Consider the following 22,222-nt stretch of genomic DNA (forward strand, 5'->3'; position numbering starts at 1 on the left):
ACCGACGACGGAGCAGCTTGTTGAGCGTGCGGAGGAGCTGCAGCGCCACGCCCAAGATCGGCTGGCGGCAGAGCGGCAACGCCGTGCGCACGGAGTGCAGAGCGACGGCAACGTGGCCGAGACTCTCGCCGCTTTTGAGTCGCTGTGGGCGGCAGCGGCGCAGACCGACGCGACGCCGGCATACGTGAAGGAGGAGTGGCTGACGCCGTCGGACAAGGCAGAGGTGCTTCATCGCCTTTTGAAGCGTGACTTCACCCCCCAGCTGCACGACATGGCTGCCGCACGCCGCCTCCTCTTCGATCACATGAGCCGACCACCGGTGCGTCGCTTTGTGCGCGCTGCCGCTGCTGCTGCGGGGGCGACGCCTACTCCGCTGGACACCGCACCGACTGCGACGCTGTTGCAGCTGTACAGCAACGCCCTTCACGCGGCCCATGACGGGCAGACGGCCGGGTTGGAGAAGGAGGTGCGGGAGGGTAGGCGGGAGCTGGCAGCCGCCGAGCAGCAGCTGCGTGAGTTGGAGGGCCAGCACGAGCTGGAGGCGGCGGAGGTGGAACTGCGGATTGGACGCATGCGGGAGATGGTGCACCACAAGCTGATGTCTGATGAGGCGACGGAGCAGCAGACGCGAGAGGCGGAGGCGGCGATGGAGGCACACCTGTCGCAGCTCCACGCGTACGCCGCGGAGAGGGCGGATATGATGCGCCATGTGCAGGAGTTGCGCCGGCTGATTCGCAAGAAGCTGCGTGGATAGTCCTGTTAGCGAAAAAGGAAGGAAACGCTCCTTTTCGGGCTGGCTGTGCGGAATAGCGGAGCCGCTTTGCTCGGCGGAGGCGTTTCTCCTTGTGCCTTGGCTGAGACGGTGCGTGCACTCCCTCCTTTTTTCCGTGAACATGTCTGCACTCTGTTGCTGTTATGCCGGAGCGAGGAACGCCCCGGCTGATGGAATGGCTGCGGCGAACCGGTTTAACAATTCTTGTGTTTCTTTTCTTTTCTTTTTTGTCTTTTCCGACCGCTTTCCGCTTTCGTGTCTTTCTTCCTTTCCTGTCCCGCCCACCCGCGCCGGCGCCGCCCCGCTCTTTGCGGCGGATTGGAAAGGAAGTCTGCCGCTTTGTTACTTTTCGATGCGCTTTGACAACGAATGAAGCAAACTATCTGATCATCTCTCGCGCGTACTCACCAGTGTTTGGGGGTTCGATAATCTGCTTCACCTGGCCTGAACCTTGACGCGGATGGAAGTGGTTGTCATCTTCCACCTATTGCACTTTACCTCTTTCCTTCTCCCCTTTCCCTTTTTCCCTCCTTCTTCAAGCTGAAATCGTCCAGAATGATTCTTTCATTTTTGCGGTAAAAGTACATGAAAGTTGTTCACAGCCACGTTGTTATCGGTGAACACGTTATCAAACAAGGCGGCGCAATGAACAGAGGTGACGCGTCTCTTCCTCCTGTTCCGCCGCGCACCGGTGAACAGTGCCTCCGCGTCTCGCCCGCGCTCATGGATGTGTGCGTGTTTGGCTGGCGCGATCTCGCAGCGCTTCTTCTCCAAGCGGAAGAGCGAGAGCGACTCCGGGTGGAACGCGAGGAGCGACTTTCGATGCTAGCAATTTCGTGCTCTGCGGAGGGCTGGAGGTGTGCTGTGGTCGAAGAACGGGTGAGCGAAGAGGACGCACCGTTGGTCAGCTGCGTTCCGCAAACGCCTTCGGACCTGTCAGCGTCACCGCTGCCGCCGAAAAAGGCGGCGCAGGCTTGCACTTCCACATCGACGCTGTCTGCTACCTCAGCTCTCACTCCCTATCAGCGCTTCTGCTTTACGAGGTCTACCGTGGCGAAGTATCGATGCACCGCACAAAAACCGCAGCGGCTGCTGTCCCGCGCAACCAGTCCGGCGGCACCAGGCGCAGCTGCACTTCCGTCAATGCGTTCTGTCTCCCATTCGCAGCACAATTACGTGCATGCAAACATCTGCGCTGCAGAAACACCCTCCCCTCGCGCCGGGCCGACAACACTCGCCGCCATGTCGTCTCCACGACGTGATTTGTGGAGCTGGTCGAGCTCCCGCGCACGCGACACACCCACCCCGCCGGCCGCGCCAACGCCGTCGCGCCGCTACGGCAGTGCAGCGCGGCGCGCCGTTTCGATGGCGCTTATTTTTGATCGGCTGTCCTACGAAGGGAAAGCGCTCGTTGCCCGGCAAGCGGAGTTGCTGGGGTTGCTCCTTGCGGCGCCAAGTGCTTCCGTCTCCGGATGGGATGCACCGCACCGAGGGCAGCCGACAACTGCAACGGCTGCCGCGACGCCGCTTACAAATGTGGATGCGACGGCGCTGAACTGCGCAGGAGCCGCGACCCCGACCACCACCGATTGCCACTCGGAGGATTTGAGCGGCGCAGCAGGGCAGCGGTCTCCTGCGCCTGTTTCGGCTCTTTGAGGATAGCACGAAGCCCTCTTTCCCCCTTCTCATCGTTCTCGCAAGCAGGCGATTGCACCTTGACGCACCTCTGCCCCCCCCCCCACCCACACACACAAATGCTACGCCGTCCACGCTCTTTGCTTCATGGGAGACAGCACACGAGCGACAACGTGGATTTGGACACAAAATGAGAAAGACAGATGAAGCGACAACGACGCTATGACGGTTCATGTAAAGATGACGATGTATGGGACTCCTTTTGCTGAGAAACGATAATACGGATCCCACGCTTCTCCTTTTTCCTTTTTCTCACTTTCCTTTTTTGTTCTTCTCTCTCAGTTTTTGTTCTTTGTTCGAGAGGCAGTGCACATCACTACATACACCTACGCACCGTCCTATATTCACTCCCCCCCCCCCCATACATACACTCCTACCCGTTCTTCAAAGCGAAAGAAAGGAAAATGTTAGACACCCCCTTGGCGACGAATGCACCCCAGGTGACGGAGGCGGAGCTCCGCAAGGCACTGCAGACGACACCCCTTCACAAGGTCAAGAACTTCACGGCTGCTACAGTCGCTGCGGACTGCATTACCTCCGTCGCTGTCGCACTGACCGCCGCCGTGCCCATCTCCATCATCGACTACAGTATTATGGCTCGCGTGGCTCGTGTGACGGACAGTAGCATAAAGGAGATGTGGAAAGGCGCCAAGACCGTGGTGCTGCGGCCGCATAAGTTCTTCCTGCCGTGCGCGGAGAACAAATGCAGCGTGGTGTACCGCGCGTGTGCCACGACGTACGCCTTCACGTATATCAGCTCGAACTTGACGAAGAGCTACTTCGAATCGCACGGGATGGAGAAGGAGGCGAACCTCGCCGCCGGTATCTCCAGCGGTGTCGCGAACACCGTGTTTTCGATTTGGAAAGATAGCCTGATTCTCCGTGCACTGCCCCCGGTGGGTGCGAAGGATCTGTCCAACGCCACGAGGCCGGTCCCATTTTTGACCCGTGCACTGTTCTGCGGCCGCGACACGCTGACCTGTGTCGGTGCCTTTACACTGGCGCCGATGGTCGGGGCGTGGATCTCCGGCTACGCCTACCACCAGAGGTACCTCCCGCAGGCGCCGGATGCCGTGCTACCGGAGAACCAAGGTAAGACGCGACTGCTGATTTCGTGCGTCGATACGGCGCAGATTATCACACCGGCCCTCCTGCAGTTAGTCACAACGCTCTTGCACATCACGGCCATCCGGTACCGTCAGGCCTACCCCAACTTTAACATGAAGGACTTGACGGAGAGCCTGCGGAAGACGTACATTTCCTCCACGCTGTTGCGCATGGGCCGCATTATCCCTGCTTTTGGCTTTGGTGGCATTATGAATCGCGACATGCGTTCGTCGCTGCTGGACAAGGCAGAGCCGAACACCTTGTAGATCAGACTCGAAAGAAAGGTGCCTCCCGGAGAAGGGAAACGAGTCTGTATAGGCGCGGAGAGGAAATATCATATTGAAAAGGGAAAACTGTGAGAGGCTGAGGCTTTTTTTCTACTAATGATGTGCGAGGCGGATTGCCTTCCCACATGACGCTTTCTTTGCTTTTAAGTCTTTTTTCTTCTCTTGGTCTTGGTGCCACTTGCTGGTTGGGGCTGGACTACCAACAGGGAAGAAAACAAGAGCTTTGCCGCGTCGAAATAATGCTGCGAGTACGCCTCGTTCCGTTCTTCATTTTCATCTTTTTGGTTCTGGCTGTTTGTAACGCGGACGTTTTGGCTTCCGCACCCTTATTATTTGCCCCCCTTTTCCACCTTTGTTTTCGTTGATCTGCACTTTCAAGGTGCTTCCTTTTTTTTTAATTTCAATATTTGGACAACACATGCGGATGTTTCGCTGGGGAGCCGCCCCGCACTTTCTTCTTCTTTACTTCTCTTTTTTCCTCTACTTCGTTTTCTTCTCAGCTAGCGTACATTCTTCGTTCTTTATTCTACTTTTATTAAAGCTCCGTGGTACATAAAGTGGCGGTAAAGAAGGGGACCAGGAGTGCAACCGCGCGTTACACGCACACGAATGTGCGCGCGGTAAGCTTCTTTCCCCTACCCCGCATTTCTATGCGCACCGTGAGCAGGTTTCTCCTTATATATATATATATCTTTTAATTGAGATCCGTCTCCGGCGTCAGGAAAAAATAAAAACGGATACAACGGAGGAACTACTCGCGGTGCTCTACACCGATTAAAAAGAAATGGATGAGCTACCATTCTGACGCACAAATAACTCTCTCTTTTTGTTTACACGCGCAACACACCGACAGCTACAAATACGGTTCGTTGTTTTTCTTCACTTTTGTGTTGGTACTGTAGCTTGTGTTGTACGCCGCAGGAAGACGTTTCCTCCTGTTCGAAGATGTACCGGATGCTTAGGTTTCCACACCGGTTTTTGTTACTCCTTATCTTGTCGGAGCCGTTTACTGAGTGTAGCACTTGACCTCACAGAAAACTTTTTTTGCTGTTTCTCCGTTGCTTCATTTACTGTTTTTTTCTTGAACGCGGATCGGAAAAACTACGAATCAGCGAGGAAAGTAAAGCATATATATCAGCAGAATTATTGGAACACAGATATTGACTGCATTAGGTTTGATTTGTTTTACTTTGTGGTACCAAAGAAAAAGACGCTTCCTCACGTCTGCTCTTGATGTCTTGTGCAGTTGTATCACAGGTTGGCGTGAGCGCACTTGAACTATTTGGCAGAGAAGGGACTTACTGGGCTGTGCGGTCTCTTTCGATCACATGTTCTTGTGTTTAAATATACATATACATATATATATATATATATATATATATATATAAACGATGGACTCCTCTTCCTTTCACCCCTCCCCCCCCTCTTCTTCGTTTTCTTTTCATGGTCACCTTCTCTTGGCGCAGGGTTGTTACATTTAGCTCCACAAATCTTGAACGTTATCGGCGTATTAGTACCTTTTTTGCTTTTTTCTACAGCGTTGTACCTCATCTTAGCCCCTTTCTGTCTTCTTCTCTGATTCGCCAACTTCCCTTTTGTGTGTTTACTGTTGTTGTCTCCTCTTCAATACAGTTATCTAAAAGTAGTACGCTCCACCGATCTCCCCCTCCTCCTCCAACCCCGCTAGCGTTGTTGACTTTAAGAGGACAATTCGTCGGTTCCACTCACCCTTTTTTTTTTCTCTTTCTCTGGTATTATTCTATTCGCTCGTTAAACCTCCACCTCTGCACTTCGTTTTCTGTTTTTCTCACCCACACACAACCACAAAAAGAATAGCAAGAGAAAATGAATCAAATTGACGCGGAGAAGATGTACCGCAGCATGGATGTGCGGCAGATCATCACACTTTCCACGCACGAGACACCGCGGTCGGCGCTCTACGAGTACGTCCGCTCCGTCAAAAACGAAGCGACGCAAAGCTCACCCGCCTCGGTGGCGTCGGACGACTCGTTCGAATCCGACTTCTCGCTGTCCGCCCACAACAGCACCAACGACGTGGCGTCCGACTTTCGCGAAAAGATGGAGAGTGCCGAGACGCGTGACCTCATTTACCGGCTGTGCCGCTCGTTGCACAAGAAGGCCCTGCAGAAGACGCAAGGGTCGCGGCAGCAGCGCCACAAACCGGTGGCAGTCGATGCGAAGCACGAGAAGAACATGTCGCACGTGGGCGACTGGATGCCCCTCCTGCACCTCTTTGATCCCCAGGCCTTCTTTGCCGGACGGGCGGCAACGCCGGCGCCGTTCGACGGTGGCGCTGCGGCGGAGCGTCCGCTCAGCATGAACGTCGCCACCAGCGCGAAGGAGGCGTCGCTGCTGCTGCTGGGGGAGATGGACGTGGAGAAGCTGTCGGGCGGCAACAGCAACCACGTGTACCGTCTCGCGCACCCCGACTTCCCTGACAAGACCATTTTGCTGCGTGTATACGGCAGCGGCGACAGCGAGGCGATCGACCGCGTCCGCGATGTGATGGCCATGAAGGAGATGAGCGAGGCAAAGCTCAGCCCGGCGGTGCTGCACTCCTTCAAGTGGGGCCGCGTGGAGGAGTTCATGGACGACGTCGCGACCTGCTCGACCGACATGCTGCTCAGCAGTCCGACCTTGCTGTCGGAGGTGTGGAGTCTGGTGCACGAGATGCACCGCCTCCCCTACGCGGCGTTCCTGCCCGAGAACGTGAACAACGCGAAGATCCGCAGCGTGTTGCACCTGGGCGCCGAGGAGCCCCATTACGGGACCCCCGAGGAGTACTGCGAGGTGTTCGCGGAGTCCCTGAAGAAGGTGGTGCTGGCGAAGAGGACCAGCAGCTACTACACCGATGACACCAGCAACAAGCTGATGGAGGACCTGTGCCCGTCGTCCTTCGAGCGCACGTGCATGCGTTTTCTCCGCCTCACGAACAACCTGATCAAGGAGAGCTACCGCGCCTCCTTCGTGTCGTTTATCAGTGCGGAGGTAATGCTGCTGCGCGAGCTGCTGCGCAAGCGCGCCGTGCCGCTCGTGTTCTCGCACAACGACTTGAACCCCGGCAACATTTTGCTGGCGTGGCGCAAGGTGCCCGCGCCGCTGCGCAGCCCCGCTAAGGTGCTGACGGCCGACGACGAGGACGATGAGGTGACGTCGGTCACGTCTGACAAGTCCACCGCCTTCAGCCGCAAGTTCTTGACGAAGCGGGGCCACCACCGAAACCTGGTGGACATGAAGGGCATCATCTTCATCGACTTTGAGTACTCGGACGTGAACTACCGCTGCTTCGACCTGGGCAACACGATTTGCGAGCTGGACTACGACTACTCCCGCGGCACCGGCGAGGGCGAGCCGGGCTTCATCAAATACCTCTACGTCTTTCCTCCCAAGGAGTACGAGGAGAAATGGAAGGGCCTGCCGATGACGTACCCCCGCGCGCAGGAGCTGATCTACCACACCTGGCGGCAGAGCAGCGGCGCGCCAGGGGTGAGGGAAGATGCCGCGGACGCGCGGCCGCACCTGGGCCACATTTGCCTCCAAGCACTGCAGACGTACTTCAACGCCGGAGCTGCCCCAACGGCGGCGAACAGATCCGCCGCGCCCGTCACGCTCGAGCAGCTGACCGAGGTCTTCCTTGGCATGTTGTGCTCGCACCTGAACTGGTCCTTGTGGTCCTTCGTCATGTGCGCGAACCCGGACGAGTGCACCAACAACGCGAGCGACGATGACTTGTTCGCTAAAGGCAGCAGCGGCTTGGATTACATCTACTACGGCAACTGCCGCCTGCAGGAATATCTCGCGCTGAAGCAGTGGATGCGCGAGAAGCAGATGATTTAGGGTGTTTCGTTTTTTGCTGCTGTGCTTCACTACGTCCCTGCCACTGAAGGGAGACGTGCACGATCGTCGCTTTATCCATTGCGTGCGCTTAGCGGATGACAGTTTCTTGCTTTCTTTTTTCTCTTTCTTTTATTCGTTCTCCTTTTTTTTGCCGCTTTTCGCTTCGTAAAACCTGTGCCTTGATTGCTGCTCCTCTTTTTATTATTCCACTACGTATAAAGCTTGTTGCGCAGGAGGGAAGGCGACGAAAACGTTGTTGTTTTTTTCACACGAGAATTAATGTAGCTTTGTCTTTATGCTTCGATTAACTAACGGAAAGGAGGGGAAAAAGAAAATACACAGAACGCACAACGGTGCTGCTCCAGGTGAAAGCGGGCGCGGGATAAGGAAGCGTTTTTCTTCTTCAGTGGCTGCCCGCGTTCGGCGCATTGCGATACGCATATGGTAAGTCGCGCGTGGCGCGTGTGAGTTGGGTATGTTGGCTTTGCTTTCTCCACTTCCGTCTTTGCGCTTTCCTTTTCTCTTTCGTTTTGCTTGGGGTTGCGGCCGCGGGGGCTTCTCTGGCGCGCCGCCCGGCCCCCCTCGGCGCCACGGGAGGGGCCAGGCGCCAGAAAAAACACCGCCGCGAAGCGCGCGCTGGCCAGGGAGGAGGCGGGGAAGAGGCAGGGAATGCCGCAGAACATGCCGGGCGCGCGGGGAAGGAAACCACCCAAGCGCTCGCAAAAAACAACGGCCATTGCTAAGATCTCTGCGAAGAGAGCCAATCCACAGCAGATGGCTCCCCCGCTGCGGTGCCTTCGACGGAAGAAGCGAATGCACATGTAGCCGCTGACGGAATGTCGCACAAAATTTGCTTTCTGTTGTTTTTCTTAATGACACGAATTAGGTGCGCGCTTCTTTGAAGAAACCTTCAAGTGTACCAGGAAACAAGAAAGAAAGTGGAACTCATCAGAACTCCGAGCGAGCTGTGCAAGAGAAAAAAAAGACCTGTTTCCCTTTCATGTTTGAAAATCGCCGTGCACTTCGAACAGCAACGCTACGAGAGAACAGCAAAGGGAAGGGAAGGAGGAAACGAAAGCCAGAGAATAAAAAGAAAGAAATACACGCGCAGTGGAAAAGGAGAAGGGGGACAAAAGGAAGTTACGAAAGCCAAAGCCTGAATAAATAAATAAACAAAAGAACAGCAAAGAGAAACACACGCGGGGAAGTTCAAAACGAAGAGAAAGGTATGCAAATCTGCATCTGACCTGTCAGAGCGCCAAGAAACAGCAGTACAAAGTGCTCTGCCGCACAGCCTCTTTCCACCGCTTGTTATCACTGCAAAGGTAGAAAGGTGTCAGATGGTCAGGTGCAGTCACGAAGCGAGTAAAAACAGAAAAAGCAGCCATCAAACACTCATTACATGGACGTACAAGTGCACACCTCAGCAGCGGACACACGCATCGGCGTAACGTCCGGTTGGCGCCCACGACGCACACCAGAGCCAGAAGCGCAACGACACGGACGCCAGGCACAACGCACAGCGCCACCGGCTCCTTCGGGTACTGCTCCAGCGCCTCCAGGATGATGGGCACCGCAAACGAGTAACCCGCGAAGAGCAGCCACAAAACGAGAAAGATGCACAGGCACACAAACTTGCCGTGGTCGAAAGGCGCACGCAGCAGAACGCTCTCGGGACGTCGGCAGAGGCAAACGAGAAGCACAATCGTAGCAATGACGCTCAAGACACTCTCAACCAAAACGACGATGTAGAGGAGAAACGAAACCAGCACGTACAACGCCTGGCTGTCCGATCCGGGGTAATGAAAGTGATTGCAGTCGTTGAAAACCACGACTACGATCGCGATGGAGGCGAGCGCAGTGACCAAGGCAACGACCACCAGCACCAAGGACGCAACTCGATACTGCTCGCGGCGCTTCCACAGCTTTGCCAGTCTGCGCTGATTGTCGCTGTCGTGGGCAGCGACGGCCGTGGTAGGCAGTTGCTGCGCCTGGTCTTCCTCACCTTTGGCGACGCTGCTCACATTGCTGACCGCTGCCCCGTACTCAATCTGCGCATTGGAATAGTCAACCGGTTGGCGACTGGAGTTGCTTGTGTTGGACATGTTGCTGCCGTTTGCGAAGGTGATCGATGCTTGAGTGTGCAGCAGCTCTGCTTCCTCACGGGTTGGAAAAGGGTGGGTAAGTACTAGAAAAAAAATTGTAGTCCTGAGGTACCGATCTCCGTGGATGCTTTTGGAGGGTATGTACCGCCGTTTTATAATGATGTGTCGCTTTCGATCAGTGCCAAACGGTGCGCTTTATGAGCAAAGGAGGATCGAATCGTTTCTGTAATTGGGCGAAGGATGAGGTGAGCATCAAGAAACAGGAGGAAAAAAGGGAAAAACATATGCGAGTGAAACTTAATAGAGAATAAAGCAGCCGGTACGGGTTCAGCGGCGCTTGCTGTATGCGCTGATCGATCCAACGCTCATCGATATCTGTTTTGTTTCGTGCTGTTTCTTTCGAAAGAGCAATAGCAGTAGACGTGGATTTCCCTCCCCGCTCTCGCTACCACTTTTGGTGCAGGGCCCCGCAAGCTCATTGTGTTCTTCGTCATGCCTCTACACACACACACGCATGCACGAAAAGTTCATATGTTTCCTTTACGTATAATGTAGCGCGCAAGTGCAAAAAACAACAACGGGGTGTATATATATATATATATATATATATATATATATATATATATATTACATGAAAAGAGAGTAATAATAATAATAACGGCTGCGTTTTTTCTGCACCGAATAAAATGACGTGATTCATTGCCCACGGCGAAGCACTCTAGCGACAAAACAAAAAGACGGCGTTTCTTTTTTTTTCCCCTTATTATTGCCGTTGTTTTGAAGCCTGTTTCCCTTGTCTTACCGCGTAACAACGTGTTTCTGTTTTCCTCCCTTATTATTACTATTGTTATGTCTCCTCGTTCTGCTTTCCAAAGCAGCCCTCGCTCGTCGTTGTGCTACAAGAACATCCTTTTCATGACACACCTCAACACGCAACAACGAACGGGAAACACGATCGGACGGAGAAAGGGAGGAGCAGGAGAAGAAGACCGGCTTTTCAAGCCAAAAAAAAGCGTGTTCAACACACAGTGGAATCAAGGGAAATGCCGCCGTGGGCTCGCTTGCTGTGGAACGAAGGGGTGGTGGTGGTGAATCATACCAGGAAAACAGTTCTTTTACGTTTATCGTCGACGACAAAGTCACACACAAAAAATGTACAACGTATCGCAAACGGAGCGGAGAAAAAAAAAAAATCAGATGGACACACTCGCATTGATAGATCAGGCAACGGTTTGGTTTTCTCCGTTTAAAAAAAAAAATGTGCGTAAACGCGTCTCCCCTTGAGACTAAGACATGTGACAAAACAACGTCTCTTAGTTTTAATACAGATATATATAGAGAGAGTCAGAACACACACACACACAAAGAAAAAGAGTTCGCTTTCATCGCTGACTGCCCTTTTTAAAAGTAGGCGAGGAGCGGGGAAATTATTACAATGGCAAAAGAAAGAAAAACAGGGGAAAAAGAGGAGGGCGTGCCAAAGTCAGGACACTGCTTTTCGCCGTTTCCGTACATCCGCAACAGCTGGGTTGTAGTCGGAAGGCCGTCGCGACGACAGTGAACGACTTCGTGGTGAGAAAGAACAATAATACTGATAACAATAAAAAGGACATGATGAACACGACGAAGACAGGAAAGGGGTGCTCAGCGCTGACTTGTGCCATCGACTGTGGTTGGCTCATTCATCGATCATGGGACCGCAGCACACAAGGATCGGGAATGAAAAGAGACGGAGAGAGAGAGGTGTAATGAGCACAGAACAGCGGCACGAGAAAAAAAGAAGCAAGTAAAATGAAAAAAAAAAAAGGAGCCGCGAGCATCTTGATGAGCTTGCAGAGCGTGATCTGCACACACGTCTGTACGTTTACAAGGCCGAGCACAAACACAGAGCCCTCCTTCCTTTCCTTTTCCCTGTGTTGTTGTCGATGCTGCTTCTTCTCCTTCACTGATGGATTGTTCATTTGTGCGGGCCGGCAGAGAAGGCGCGCAGCCAAGACGGAAAAGAGATTTTAGTGCTCTTTTGCTAAGATGTGTCGGGCGAAAACATCTTCGCTGCCGCCTTGCTCTAGCCATTTCCTTGAAGTTTGGAAACCAGCACGAAGCCGCACGCACAACACAAACCCACAGATAGGGGGAGAGGAAAAAAAGTAAAAAAGAAAGAAAAGATTCTTTTCTTCTCGCACACACACACACACACACACACGTAGGGACGTCGGGTAAGCACGTCACACACTCCTTGAAACCAAGGAGACGGCGTCAATCACACAGCGGCGTGGCGGGGAATGGAAATAGATCAATAAGGGGAGCAACAACAGAAGGAAAAAAAAAGAAATGACAGACATGCTGCACCTACGCTAAGCGAAAAGAGTATCAGCGAAGCAAATAAGAGTAGCTGCACGCGCACTTCGCCAAAATAAAAAATGGGCAAAGATTTTTTCTTTCCCTCTCTGTTCTTTCGGCTTCCGCTGCCTTTTCAGGGCTGCGATGGAACAATCTATGTACTCCGAATGGAAGGGGGGAGGGGAGAGGAAACAAACAAAACACCAACTCCCACAAAAGGGGAGGATGTGTAACGGAAAAGAAGAAGCGTGGTCACAGCCGCGAGCTCTTGGCGGGGTAGAGCAAGGTTTCCCCCATCATGCAGCGTGCCACGGCGCAGCCCGCAGAGATTGTGTCGTTCATGTGCGCATCTGTCGTGGCCAGCAGCGGGTTGCACTCCACCACATCAAGGGCCACGAGGCGACCGCTGTCGGCGACGCGCTCGCACAGGTAGAGCGCCTCGCGGAAGGACAGACCGCCGCGCACGGGGGTGCCCGTCGCCGGCACGTAAAGGGGGTCGATGGCATCCACATCATACGACACCATGACCGGCTCCGTCCCGAGGGGCGAGACGGCGTCCATCGCCATGCGCACGACTCGCTCCATTCCGTAGCGATCGATGTGGTGCATGCTGAAGGCGGCAATGTCGAGGTCGTGCAGAATCTTCTTCTCCGCCTCGTCCACCTCGCGCAGACCAATGTAGGCTATCTTGTGCGGCTTCAGCACCTGTGGCACCCACGCAAAGCTCTCCGGGATGTTCGCGCGGTCGAGTCCCATTAGGATCGACACGGGGCAGCCGTGGAGGTTGCCGGAGAGGGTGCCGGACATGGTGTTGATGTCGGCGTGCGCGTCTACCCAAATGAGACCCGCGTTCGGGTGCGCCGTGAGGACGCCGGCGACGGTGCCGATGGCGATGGAGTGGTCACCGCCGAGGGTGAGGGGGAAGCGGCCCTGCTCGGCCACCTTCCGCACACACTCGAACACCTTCTGTGTGCACTCGCCGGTCAGGCGCGGACGCTGGATGTGGCCCACGTTGTCGTCCTTCTCGCGTCCCTTGCGTGCCTCGACCGCCTTGCCGTCCAGCGGCTGCTCGATGGTCGTCTTCCAGCCAAGCTTCTCCATGTCCGCTTGGATGCCGTGCTTTACCAGATAGTCCGGGCCAAGCTCCACCCCGCTCTTGGGCTGGCCACCGGAGAAGGGGGCGAGGATGATGCCCATCTTCTTCTCCTTGTAGTACTTGTACGTCTGCAGGTAGGAGGACATCTTTTGCGCAGAGGAGGCGCGTGTGTCTGTAGGGGTGACGGCGTAACTAAATGATATACAAATAGAGGAAGATGACGAAGTATACGTGTGAGAGACTTCTCGGTTAGCTGGGGGAAAAAAACAGGAAGGCAAAAACACCGTAGTCCTCGAGAAAGAGCTGGCGAAAGAAACAACGTGGAGAAGCGGAGAGAAAGGAAACTGCAGTGAGTGCGCAGCGGAAGAAGCACAGTTGTGTGTGCAGGAATATAAGAAACGAAGAGGCGTTAAACGAGAGAGGCGAGAGGTGTAGGTGAGAGAAGAGGGAAAAGCGAAAAGTGAAGGACGTGAGCGTGATTGGAGGAGCAGCCGCGCCGCATCGATTGACAGATACGTGAATGGGCATCTAAATACCCTTGGTGGCCATTTCTTCGTTCGCAAACAAGAAAAAAGGAGGAGGGGGAGGAGGATGTTGCATCGTTATTCGTCGCGACAACGCAAGAGAAGCGGCAACGATGCAGAAAGACAGGAACGCGAATGTTGTGAGGCAAAGACCCGTGGAGAAAGAAAGAAAAAAAACGTGGTCCGGAAGCAGTTCGATCCGCCGTGTGTGTCGGACACAACGGGTCATACGCTGGCTGGCCGAAAAGGGGAAGAGAGAAAAGCGGTTGCACGGCACAGTTAGCGTACACCGCACCCAAACAACGACAACAACAGAAGTCAATTTTACGTGTCAGCTGTGCGGCTACGGAAAGCTAATGCAGGTGACTCCCGAGTAATTCTCGAGAGCTCAACGCTTCCCACAGAGACGCATCCACGGCCAGGTAGATCACCACACCATCGCTTGCAGTCGAACGAAGCTTTCCACTGTCACCGTCATCCGTGGCAGCTGGAGAAATAGCGGGGTCAGCAAAGGAGGGCGGACGTGGAAGGATGTATCCAAGCACGTCAAGGAGCGAGATGCACGTAAAAGGCGTGCTGACCAAAACAGGCTGTGTCCCGGCACACGCGGTAGAGCCGTAGATGTCGAACTTATTCCACGCACTGAGCATGAAGCCGCCCGCGGCGAAGCGGTTGCGAATGCGCGAGCGATCCGGCTGCGCGGCGATCCAACGGACCGTGCGCTGCACCTCGTTTGGAGACAACTCCGGAGAGCGCAACATCGCGTGCACCGCAGCCGCGAGCTCGTGTAGTGGACCGTCACGCAACACCTTGGGGCGTACCTTCGTAACAGGAGCGAAGCAGCCAACGGGGAAGTAGTCCGCTGCCTCCCCTGTCGAGGGATCCAAAAAGCGATCGCGTAGGTTAATGGACGTGAGATAGTCGGTCACTGGCCACGTGGACGTGTCGTGTGCCATGCGACTGTCACACGCACACACCGCGCAACGGGCTCTGTACACACATTGCCACAAAAAGGCGCTGAGCGCTTCAAAAGTGGATACCCATCCATTCCTATTCGATGACGGCGTGGCGCGGCGCTTCAACTCCTCCAGCTCGTCAGTAGAGAAGTAGAGCTCCCGCCCTACAACCTCAGGCGGAGAAGGGAGAGGGAGAGGGAGAGCAGGCGATGCCGCCACCGCCGCCGCCGTTGTTGTGCCTTTCACAGGCGGTTCCTCAACGTACAACGCAGCCGGAACGTACGCGAGCGCTTCTGCCACCTCTGCCGGTGTTGCCTCGGCTCGAAAGGTTGACTTATACGAGCGCCACCGCGGTGGCCTCCGCAGTGTGAGTCTTGCTTCCCCGCGCTGCAGCTGGTCATACAGCTCCATGAGATGCTGCATCACTTGGAAAAACCCCTGCGCGTCGGTTAGCGCGTGGGAGATGCGCACACCCAGTGCCACGCTGCCGCACGCGAAGCGGGTGTGCTGAAGGGTGAAGAGAGGGTCTTGCACAACGTGATGGATTGCTGGGCTGAAGGAGGCGAAGAGTGCGTTCGACCCGGCTGGTAAGTCGAACATCGAGAGAACATCGCGAAAACGCGCATCTGCCTTTTCACTGCCACCGGCGCGGGCTTCGTGTAACTCGCGCAGGGACGCAGTGCATGTCGCTTCTACGAACAGCGCGCCACTGTCCAACCTGTCAACCTTTCGATCGCCGTTGGGTAGCAGGACCAGTCGTCCGGAGAGGGGAGGATAAAAGCTCAACACATGAGCCATCGCTTGCCGCACAAGATCGGCCGAAACGAAAGCGGAGGACACCTCCATCGGACCAGAATAGCGGTACACAAAGGATACGGCGATGGGAATCATCGGGGCAATGAGATCTTCAATTGGACCAAGGGGAAGCGGCTCTGTGGGGAAGCTCTTATCCTTGCACGCACAGTGAACCGCAACGGTGTGCTGCACATGCACGCAGTCGGCTGTGACGGCATCTTTTGCAGATGTGGCGAAGCGCTGCATTGCTTCGGTGGCAATAAAGGTAGGAGTGTACAGTCGAAAGTTGTACTACATTCCCACACTTGTAAAGGGACGCGTGAAAAGAAAAACGCGTGGTGGTGAGTCAAGAGGAGAAGGAGAGGGAGAGGAAGAGAGAGAGAGAAAAAAAAAATGTGTTGCGGGCCACAAAACATGGATTTGAGCACAAACAGCGAAGATCGATGCTTAACACCTTCGCCTTGGACCCTTGGGAGAGAGGAGAGGTCAAAGGTTCAAGCCGCTTCCTATCCACGGGTGTCTGCGGCTGACTGGCAGAAGAAAACAAAAAAGGCAGCCAACAGAGCTGCGTGTTCGACAACCTTTTCTCCCCACTGCGAAGCAGTTTCTCCATCCATGACGAGATGCCGCTTCGGCTGCAGACAGAAACGGGCTCGAAATATTGACGCGAGATTAACAGGGGATTTTTGTTTTCCCTCTATAGAGAAAGCAGTCACCTGACAAACAGCTAGGTGAATAAACCAGAGAGAAGAAGATAAAACTACATAACGCGCCACACCCTGAATAATAAATTGAATAAAACAGTAGTGGAGAAAAAAAAAACAGTACAAAATGCACAGCATTGACGCCCTACGCTAAAGCATATTAGTGCGCAAGCGTTGTGCGCGCACTTCCCTCCCCTGATATACTTGCGACAGACACGTTACGCAACAAATTCCACTGTAGCAGGAAGCGCTGCAGAGTGGCGAGCTGCAGCTGCGGTGCGGCGTCGTGCGCACGCCGGCCAGTCGTGTCGTCACCACTCGCCGTGTCGTGACGAAGCACCGCTGTGCACTGTGGAGGCACCGCAAACGTGTCCGCCTCGTGCTCCGTCGGGTAGTAGTCGTAGAAGTCCATCGTCAGAAGATCAACGGTGGGCTGCCAAAACTGCAGCTGCGTTTCCTGCGCAGCGGAGAGGACGAGCTCGTCGAACATGGGGTGCCCGAAGAGGCGCCAGTTGGGGGCGGTGTACGGCGCCCCGGCGATCTTGTGCGGCTCGAGATCCGGCCGCGCCCGGCACTCCAACCGCCACGGAATAAACGACACGGGCGGGGGTGCGTCGCAAACATCCGCATCGGGATTAATCGAAGCGGAACTGTTGATCACGTACAGGCTCTGCTCCACCAGCGGCAAGTCGGGGTAGCCCTCCATGCCCGTAAAGCGCGAGGCGGCCACCCCACGCACCAACGACGGGCGCGAGTCCACGGTGTAGCTCTGCGGTACACAGAACGGTGCGACCCTGCTCGGTAAATAAAACACGTGACAGTGGTGTCGCACCTCGTCCCCCTCGTCTCCGTCGTCTGCACGGCTTGCATCGTCCACTGGCGTGGTCGCCGTTCGCTGAAAGTCACGCTCGCCAAAAAATAAAAACCCACGCAGTCGTTGGTTGTCCAGCAAGAACGTCGTGCGGTGATTGCGAAAAAACTGGTCGATGCGCACGGCGCCGGCGGCCTGATCGACGTAGAGGTGGCCGGTTTGGGCCACAGGCGAGTTATCCGCCATGGGCATCGTCGTGGCGATGGAGGCGAAGTAGCTGCTGGCGAACTCCGCCTTACAGAAGGGGTGGGTGGCGCCTGCGTCGTCGTCGGCGTGCGGTTGGCGTGAAGAGGCGAGGCAGCAACCGATGCAGAGGAGGAGAAGGGCGATGAGCAGAAGGAGCGCGCGGCCGCCTTGCACGCGATTGAGTGTGCAGGGCATCGTGGTTCCTCTGAGGCGCAGAAAGTTGAGGCGTCGCAAACGGTGGGAAAATAAAAGAGATGTGTAGCGCTACGTGAGAAAGGAAAAAACACTCAAACCACCAACAGCAACAACAGTGACTATTGTTGACGAAGTGTGAGTTACACATGCAGTCTACTGGTTGGTGTACTTGTTTCAAATCCTGACGCAATACAATGATAGAGAAAGAGAGAGACAGACGCACAATTGTCAGCGGCCGGTTATCCAAAGTGGAGAGGGAGAAAAAAGATAAGATAAGATAAATCAAGAAAACGGAGAGGAGAGGTTGTGAATTAATGTCCTTCTTTGGAAGTTTCTATTTGACTTCGGCTGTTAACTACCGCTGGAGACCTTACCCGCTTCACGGTAGTCGCAACCCTCAAGATCCCTTTTATCTTCTCTTCGCATCACAGCACGCCAATACGCGCAGCACGGATAATACCACCAAAAGACCACAGAAACAAAAAAAAAACAGGTCAGCAACACTGTATGCATTCGTCGCAAACGAGAAACGCGCGGGTGTGCGCATGTCCCTTCTCATTGCGATCTTCGCCGGTGATGGCTTTTTCGTTCGAATCGTAAAAGCTCGTATGTTTCGTTTAGCTTGAGACAAAAAGGCGGACCTTTTCTCATATATATATATATATAACAGGAAAATAGAATTAGGCAGTGCTGTGAGTCAGAGAAGACTCTAAGGTCAAAAGAAATGAAAAAAAAACTAAAGCTAAAGCTACGTAAACTAAGAGAGAGAGAGAGAGAGGAGATGGGTAAAGAAGACACACACGCCCGCTGCGAGTCTTCAACGAGGGAAATGAACAAACGAAAAAAATGATCGGGCGACGGAGGTGCAGCGTTCAAGGAGGAAATGCCAACGAAAAAGACAGATGCGGTGTATGTTAAGGAAATAATAATACAAACACACACTTGGGGAGGGGGGGGGGGTCCGATCATCAACGTTGAGGAAGCGGGAAACTGATCACATCATCGCTGGCCCGATCAAGCGATGGTGGTGGGGGCTTCTCTTGAAAAGGGGGCGAAAAAGAACAAGGGGGATAATAACAGTAAGAAGAAGAAAACCAGTTTAATAGGCGAAGGGAGGTGGGAACAGTTCGAGAGAACGAGGATAGGCAGCACACACGGTTTGCGTGCCAAGAAAGAAGACGCCAACGCGGTGGAAACGTGTGCTTTGCTTGCGATCTCGAAAAGGCTTAGCCAAATGTGTCAAGAGCAACAGCACCAAGAAAATGAAAACGGAAAGGAGGAGGGAGGAGACACCGACACTGGAGGAAGACCTCGGCGAAGATGAAGTTTACATCGCGACATCGACGAGAAAGGCAGCACAGCTGACTCCGGTCCACGTCGCTACGACCTTACGACTCTCCATAAAGCCACAGTCGTTGCGGACGCCGCTCCATTTCGTTGGTATACCCTCTTATGGACCCTTCGTTTCCAACGAACTGTCGGTTCGTCGCCTTCGGCCCTTTTCTACCTCTTCCAACCGCCACCACCGCACTCGTTCACCTTGTCGTTTCCTGCATCGTTCGAACAATAAAAAAACTCCCGCTGTTTTCTTTTACGTTTTTTTCCCTCCTGTTTCCATCACTATCATCACGAACACCGCACAGCTAGCTCTTCCGCATGAGTGCCTGCAGCTGGTTCACAACGGCGTTCGAGTCGCCACAACTTCCACTAATGTGAATGGTCTGCGGCTGCGGCGGCTCCGGCAACCCGCGATAGCTCCCTCCCGTGCCGAAGTTCTGATTTTGCCCTGACGGCGCCGCGAACAGCGAGGCGGGCGGCCCGGGGAAGGGCTGCATCGCAGGCTGCTGCACGGATGGGGGCGATGGCGCGATTGGACGTGTGCTGAAGGGCTCTATAGTGGTGGTGGTCGCATTTTGGAAGAAGAAAGACACTGATTCTGCAACTTGGCTATCTTGGCCGTGTCGCTGTTGTTCGTGAGATTGCGGGTGTGCCTCGTGGCGGAGGTCCGCGCTGGCGTTGTGGCTGAGGCTGTTCTGGTTGTGGTGCTGCATCAGCCGTCGATAGCTAGAGCTGAGGTGGTTGTCGTTATTGCCGCTGTTGCCGTTTAGATGTGTGTACGAGGCTTCGCCAAATGCGTCACCCACCGTGGGGTGTGGCGACGATGTCGATCCTTTCCAATCGCTACGCTCCTGTGGCCCATTCAGGTTGTACGATCCCTGCGTGGGGGAGGACCCTCTCCCTGCCGTCGCCGTGCTCCACCGCTGTTGTTGCTGTTCGTGGATCGTGTTGTCGTGCGCTTCTTCTTCTCCTCCACCCCACGCATCCTCGTCCCGTCTGTCGTTGCGCCGGGGGTGCCGCCGTTCCTGGCGATGACGACCGCCACCGCCCCCACCCCGCTGGCGTTGCAGAGGGAGCGAAGACGACGACGATGCCACGGACTGCTGTAGCTGACTCAGCAGATCTGTCGGGCCCCGCAGCTGTCCTCGGCGGCTGTTTTTCTCTTGCTGTTGTTCGTGTCGGCGCTGCTCGAGCTCCACCTTGCGCTGCCGCTGCTTGGCTTCGCGCAGTTGGCGCCGCGCCACTTCTTGCTCCGCCTCCTCGCTGGTCTTGGGCCAACGCGAGCCGTGATAACGGCAGTTGCTCTTGCGCGAACAGGGTCGGCTGTCGTCGGGGTCGTGGCTGAAGGGGCACGTCTCGCCGCGTGCGCACGTGCCCATTAGGTTCTCGCAGCAGAGCCGAGTGCGCCACAGCTCGACCTCCTCCATGTCTGCTGGCACGCCGGGGTATTCAGGCGAGTGCTGCGGCTCCGAATTGGATGAGGAGGCGCCGGGTGCGGTGACAGAGGGCGGGGTCGTGCCACTCTGCTCCTGTTGCGGTTGCTGCGATTGATCTTCGTCTCGGTGTCGCTGCTGCTGCTGCTGCTCCGCCAAGCGGTGCAGGCGCTCCTCTGCCGCGAGGATCAGCGGCGCACCGGAGTCCAGCAGCAGCACCTGCCGCAGCGTCTCCATTGTTTCCAAGAGGCCGTCATCCTGGCTCTGTGCGACGGGGTCCTTAAATGGGACGGGGCACAGCGCAATATCGGGGTGTGAGCACTTGTCGGGCGAGTCGTCGATGATGATCGTGTTCACGGCGTGGAAGCTCAGCGGGTAGCGGTCGAAGATGGTCTGCAGGTTCTTCTCCGTGCCGTACGGGTTCTCCGGCGTCGCCTTCGACACGCACGAATCGCGGAACAGCGTGAAGAGGAGGAGGTCACGATAACTGCCAAAGACGTGCTCGATGATCGGGTTGGACGACCGCTGCAACCCGCTCGTCCACACAGCAACCACGAAGTTTGAAAAGACAAACTTCAAAAAGTCCATCACGTGTGGGCGCAGGATGAAGCTGCCGCGACCACGCGCCACGAGCACGCCGTTGAGATCGAGCACAACCAAGAAGGCGCGGTGCAGGGACGAAATGGGCAGGGTCACCTCGTAGCCGTTGCGCGTCTCCACCGTGGCCTTGTCGTGATCTTCGTCGATGGAGGTCACCACGCCGATGGCGAAGCGGGTCGCGGATACCTGCACGCGCACGTACTGGTTCACCTCAAATCGATCGCGGTGCATGAAGTTGGCACCCCCGCCGTCGAGGGACGCAGGAGACAATTGGGAGTTCATCTTCCTCTTTAACTCTTTAAACTGAGAAATGATTGGGTATAAGAAAGCTGAGACACACACACACACACACACACGTACGGGTGCAGGCTTACTTATTAATCAGAACACTGTGAGGGGAAAGAAAACAATAATAATAAAAAGATGGCGTGAAAGTATTCGGAGCTTAGAAAGGAGTCTTGAAAGACAGCAAAAAAAAAAGTATGATACAGGAAGCGCTTACGCTCCACTACACAAGCTCACACCTGAACGGACAGATGTGAATCTGTTTTAAGGAGAGAAAAGGTAGTTGTAAAGAAAAAAAAGACAGGAGTAAAAGGAGGAGGTGGTACACGGTTGCACTGTGGGAACATCAAGAAAGCGAGCTGGTACATTCCAGCGTAACAGAGTTGAGGAGGTACAGACGTGACCCTCAACCACGAAGCTGCAGCAACGGAGGCAGGTAAGCAACGACAATACTGGAAAAGAACTTCCGATTTCATTCTCTTTTTTTGTGGGGTGTATGCAACAAAAACCCGTCATAGATCTCCCCCAATAGCTGTGGTGATGAACGTTGAATTTACTTTATTGAGTAGCGTCCGGTGTGCAGTTATGATTCTCATATCCTCATTATTATGATTAGCACCGTATTTTTTTCCCTTAAGAAAGGGTTGCCAAGGACGCAAGGAAGGAAAGGAAAAAAAAAAGGAGATACGTTGGCAACGCCCCAAAGACACCAAACGAACACGCACACACAAGCAACCAAAAAGAAGAAGCGGAGTTTACCACCGTAAGATGTCGCAAATGACGACATTAAGCGTTCACAAAAAAGAAAACCCAGAAACGAAACGCTGGGGCGTCTTTCCAAGGCGGTATATACATATTTCATGTTGCTCTTCTTTTGAGTTTCCTTCGTTGCTGGGTCGCGCGTAACGCGGCGTCGCAAAAGGGAAGAGAGAGAGGGGAAAGAGGGCAGTGAAGAGAGCTGATAGAACGTAGCACACTTTTTATTCTTATCTTCTTTCATCCCGTCTCCACGAAGACCCAGAGAAACATGGCGCGAAAAGCCCGACGCGGCAGAGGGGACGAGGGAGAGAAAAAC

General features: G+C 54.6%; 9 protein-coding genes across 10 annotated transcripts; 4 read left to right on the forward strand and 5 right to left on the reverse strand.

Annotated features, from left to right (window-relative positions):
- Positions 1-271: 271 nt before the first annotated feature.
- Positions 272-754, forward strand: ABB37_00325 (hypothetical protein; the record flags this gene model as incomplete). The annotated part of the gene is made up of 1 exon (XM_015796487.1): positions 272-754. The coding sequence occupies one exon, from the start codon at positions 272-274 to the stop codon at positions 752-754; it is 483 nt and encodes a 160-aa protein (XP_015664495.1).
- Positions 755-1,357: 603 nt separating this feature from the next.
- Positions 1,358-2,428, forward strand: ABB37_00326 (hypothetical protein; the record flags this gene model as incomplete). The annotated part of the gene is made up of 1 exon (XM_015796488.1): positions 1,358-2,428. The coding sequence occupies one exon, from the start codon at positions 1,358-1,360 to the stop codon at positions 2,426-2,428; it is 1,071 nt and encodes a 356-aa protein (XP_015664496.1).
- Positions 2,429-2,747: 319 nt separating this feature from the next.
- Positions 2,748-3,840, forward strand: ABB37_00327 (putative mitochondrial hypothetical protein; the record flags this gene model as incomplete). Of its 2 annotated transcripts, none has more annotated exons than XM_015796489.1 (1): positions 2,748-3,840. In XM_015796489.1, the coding sequence occupies exon 1, from the start codon at positions 2,872-2,874 to the stop codon at positions 3,838-3,840; it is 969 nt and encodes a 322-aa protein (XP_015664497.1). In that variant the 5' UTR covers positions 2,748-2,871. The 2 variants fall into 2 exon arrangements, with proteins under 2 accessions (XP_015664497.1, XP_015664498.1); XM_015796490.1 differs by having other exon boundaries at positions 2,773-3,840.
- Positions 3,841-5,325: 1,485 nt separating this feature from the next.
- ABB37_00328 (putative choline/ethanolamine kinase) lies at positions 5,326-7,719 on the forward strand (the record flags this gene model as incomplete). The annotated part of the gene is made up of 1 exon (XM_015796491.1): positions 5,326-7,719. Exon 1 carries the CDS (start codon positions 5,707-5,709, stop codon positions 7,717-7,719), a length of 2,013 nt encoding a protein of 670 aa, XP_015664499.1. The 5' UTR covers positions 5,326-5,706.
- Positions 7,720-8,969: 1,250 nt separating this feature from the next.
- Positions 8,970-10,048, reverse strand: ABB37_00329 (hypothetical protein; the record flags this gene model as incomplete). The annotated part of the gene is made up of 1 exon (XM_015796492.1): positions 8,970-10,048. Exon 1 carries the CDS (start codon positions 9,822-9,824, stop codon positions 8,970-8,972), a length of 855 nt encoding a protein of 284 aa, XP_015664500.1. The 5' UTR covers positions 9,825-10,048.
- A 2,368-nt stretch (positions 10,049-12,416) lies between these two features.
- On the reverse strand, positions 12,417-13,605 carry ABB37_00330 (arginase; the record flags this gene model as incomplete). The annotated part of the gene is made up of 1 exon (XM_015796493.1): positions 12,417-13,605. Exon 1 carries the CDS (start codon positions 13,404-13,406, stop codon positions 12,417-12,419), a length of 990 nt encoding a protein of 329 aa, XP_015664501.1. The 5' UTR covers positions 13,407-13,605.
- A 532-nt stretch (positions 13,606-14,137) lies between these two features.
- ABB37_00331 (Transferase family protein) lies at positions 14,138-15,840 on the reverse strand (the record flags this gene model as incomplete). The annotated part of the gene is made up of 1 exon (XM_015796494.1): positions 14,138-15,840. The coding sequence occupies exon 1, from the start codon at positions 15,779-15,781 to the stop codon at positions 14,138-14,140; it is 1,644 nt and encodes a 547-aa protein (XP_015664502.1). The 5' UTR covers positions 15,782-15,840.
- Positions 15,841-16,399: 559 nt separating this feature from the next.
- Positions 16,400-17,673, reverse strand: ABB37_00332 (putative mitochondrial hypothetical protein; the record flags this gene model as incomplete). Its single annotated transcript, XM_015796495.1, has 1 exon — positions 16,400-17,673. The coding sequence occupies exon 1, from the start codon at positions 17,489-17,491 to the stop codon at positions 16,400-16,402; it is 1,092 nt and encodes a 363-aa protein (XP_015664503.1). The 5' UTR covers positions 17,492-17,673.
- A 1,461-nt stretch (positions 17,674-19,134) lies between these two features.
- On the reverse strand, positions 19,135-21,407 carry ABB37_00333 (hypothetical protein; the record flags this gene model as incomplete). Its single annotated transcript, XM_015796496.1, has 1 exon — positions 19,135-21,407. The coding sequence occupies exon 1, from the start codon at positions 21,142-21,144 to the stop codon at positions 19,135-19,137; it is 2,010 nt and encodes a 669-aa protein (XP_015664504.1). The 5' UTR covers positions 21,145-21,407.
- Positions 21,408-22,222: the final 815 nt, after the last annotated feature.

The sequence above is a fragment of the Leptomonas pyrrhocoris genome (genome assembly GCF_001293395.1).
Source record: "Leptomonas pyrrhocoris isolate H10 chromosome Unknown, whole genome shotgun sequence".
Taxonomy (NCBI): Eukaryota; Euglenozoa; class Kinetoplastea; order Trypanosomatida; family Trypanosomatidae; genus Leptomonas; species Leptomonas pyrrhocoris.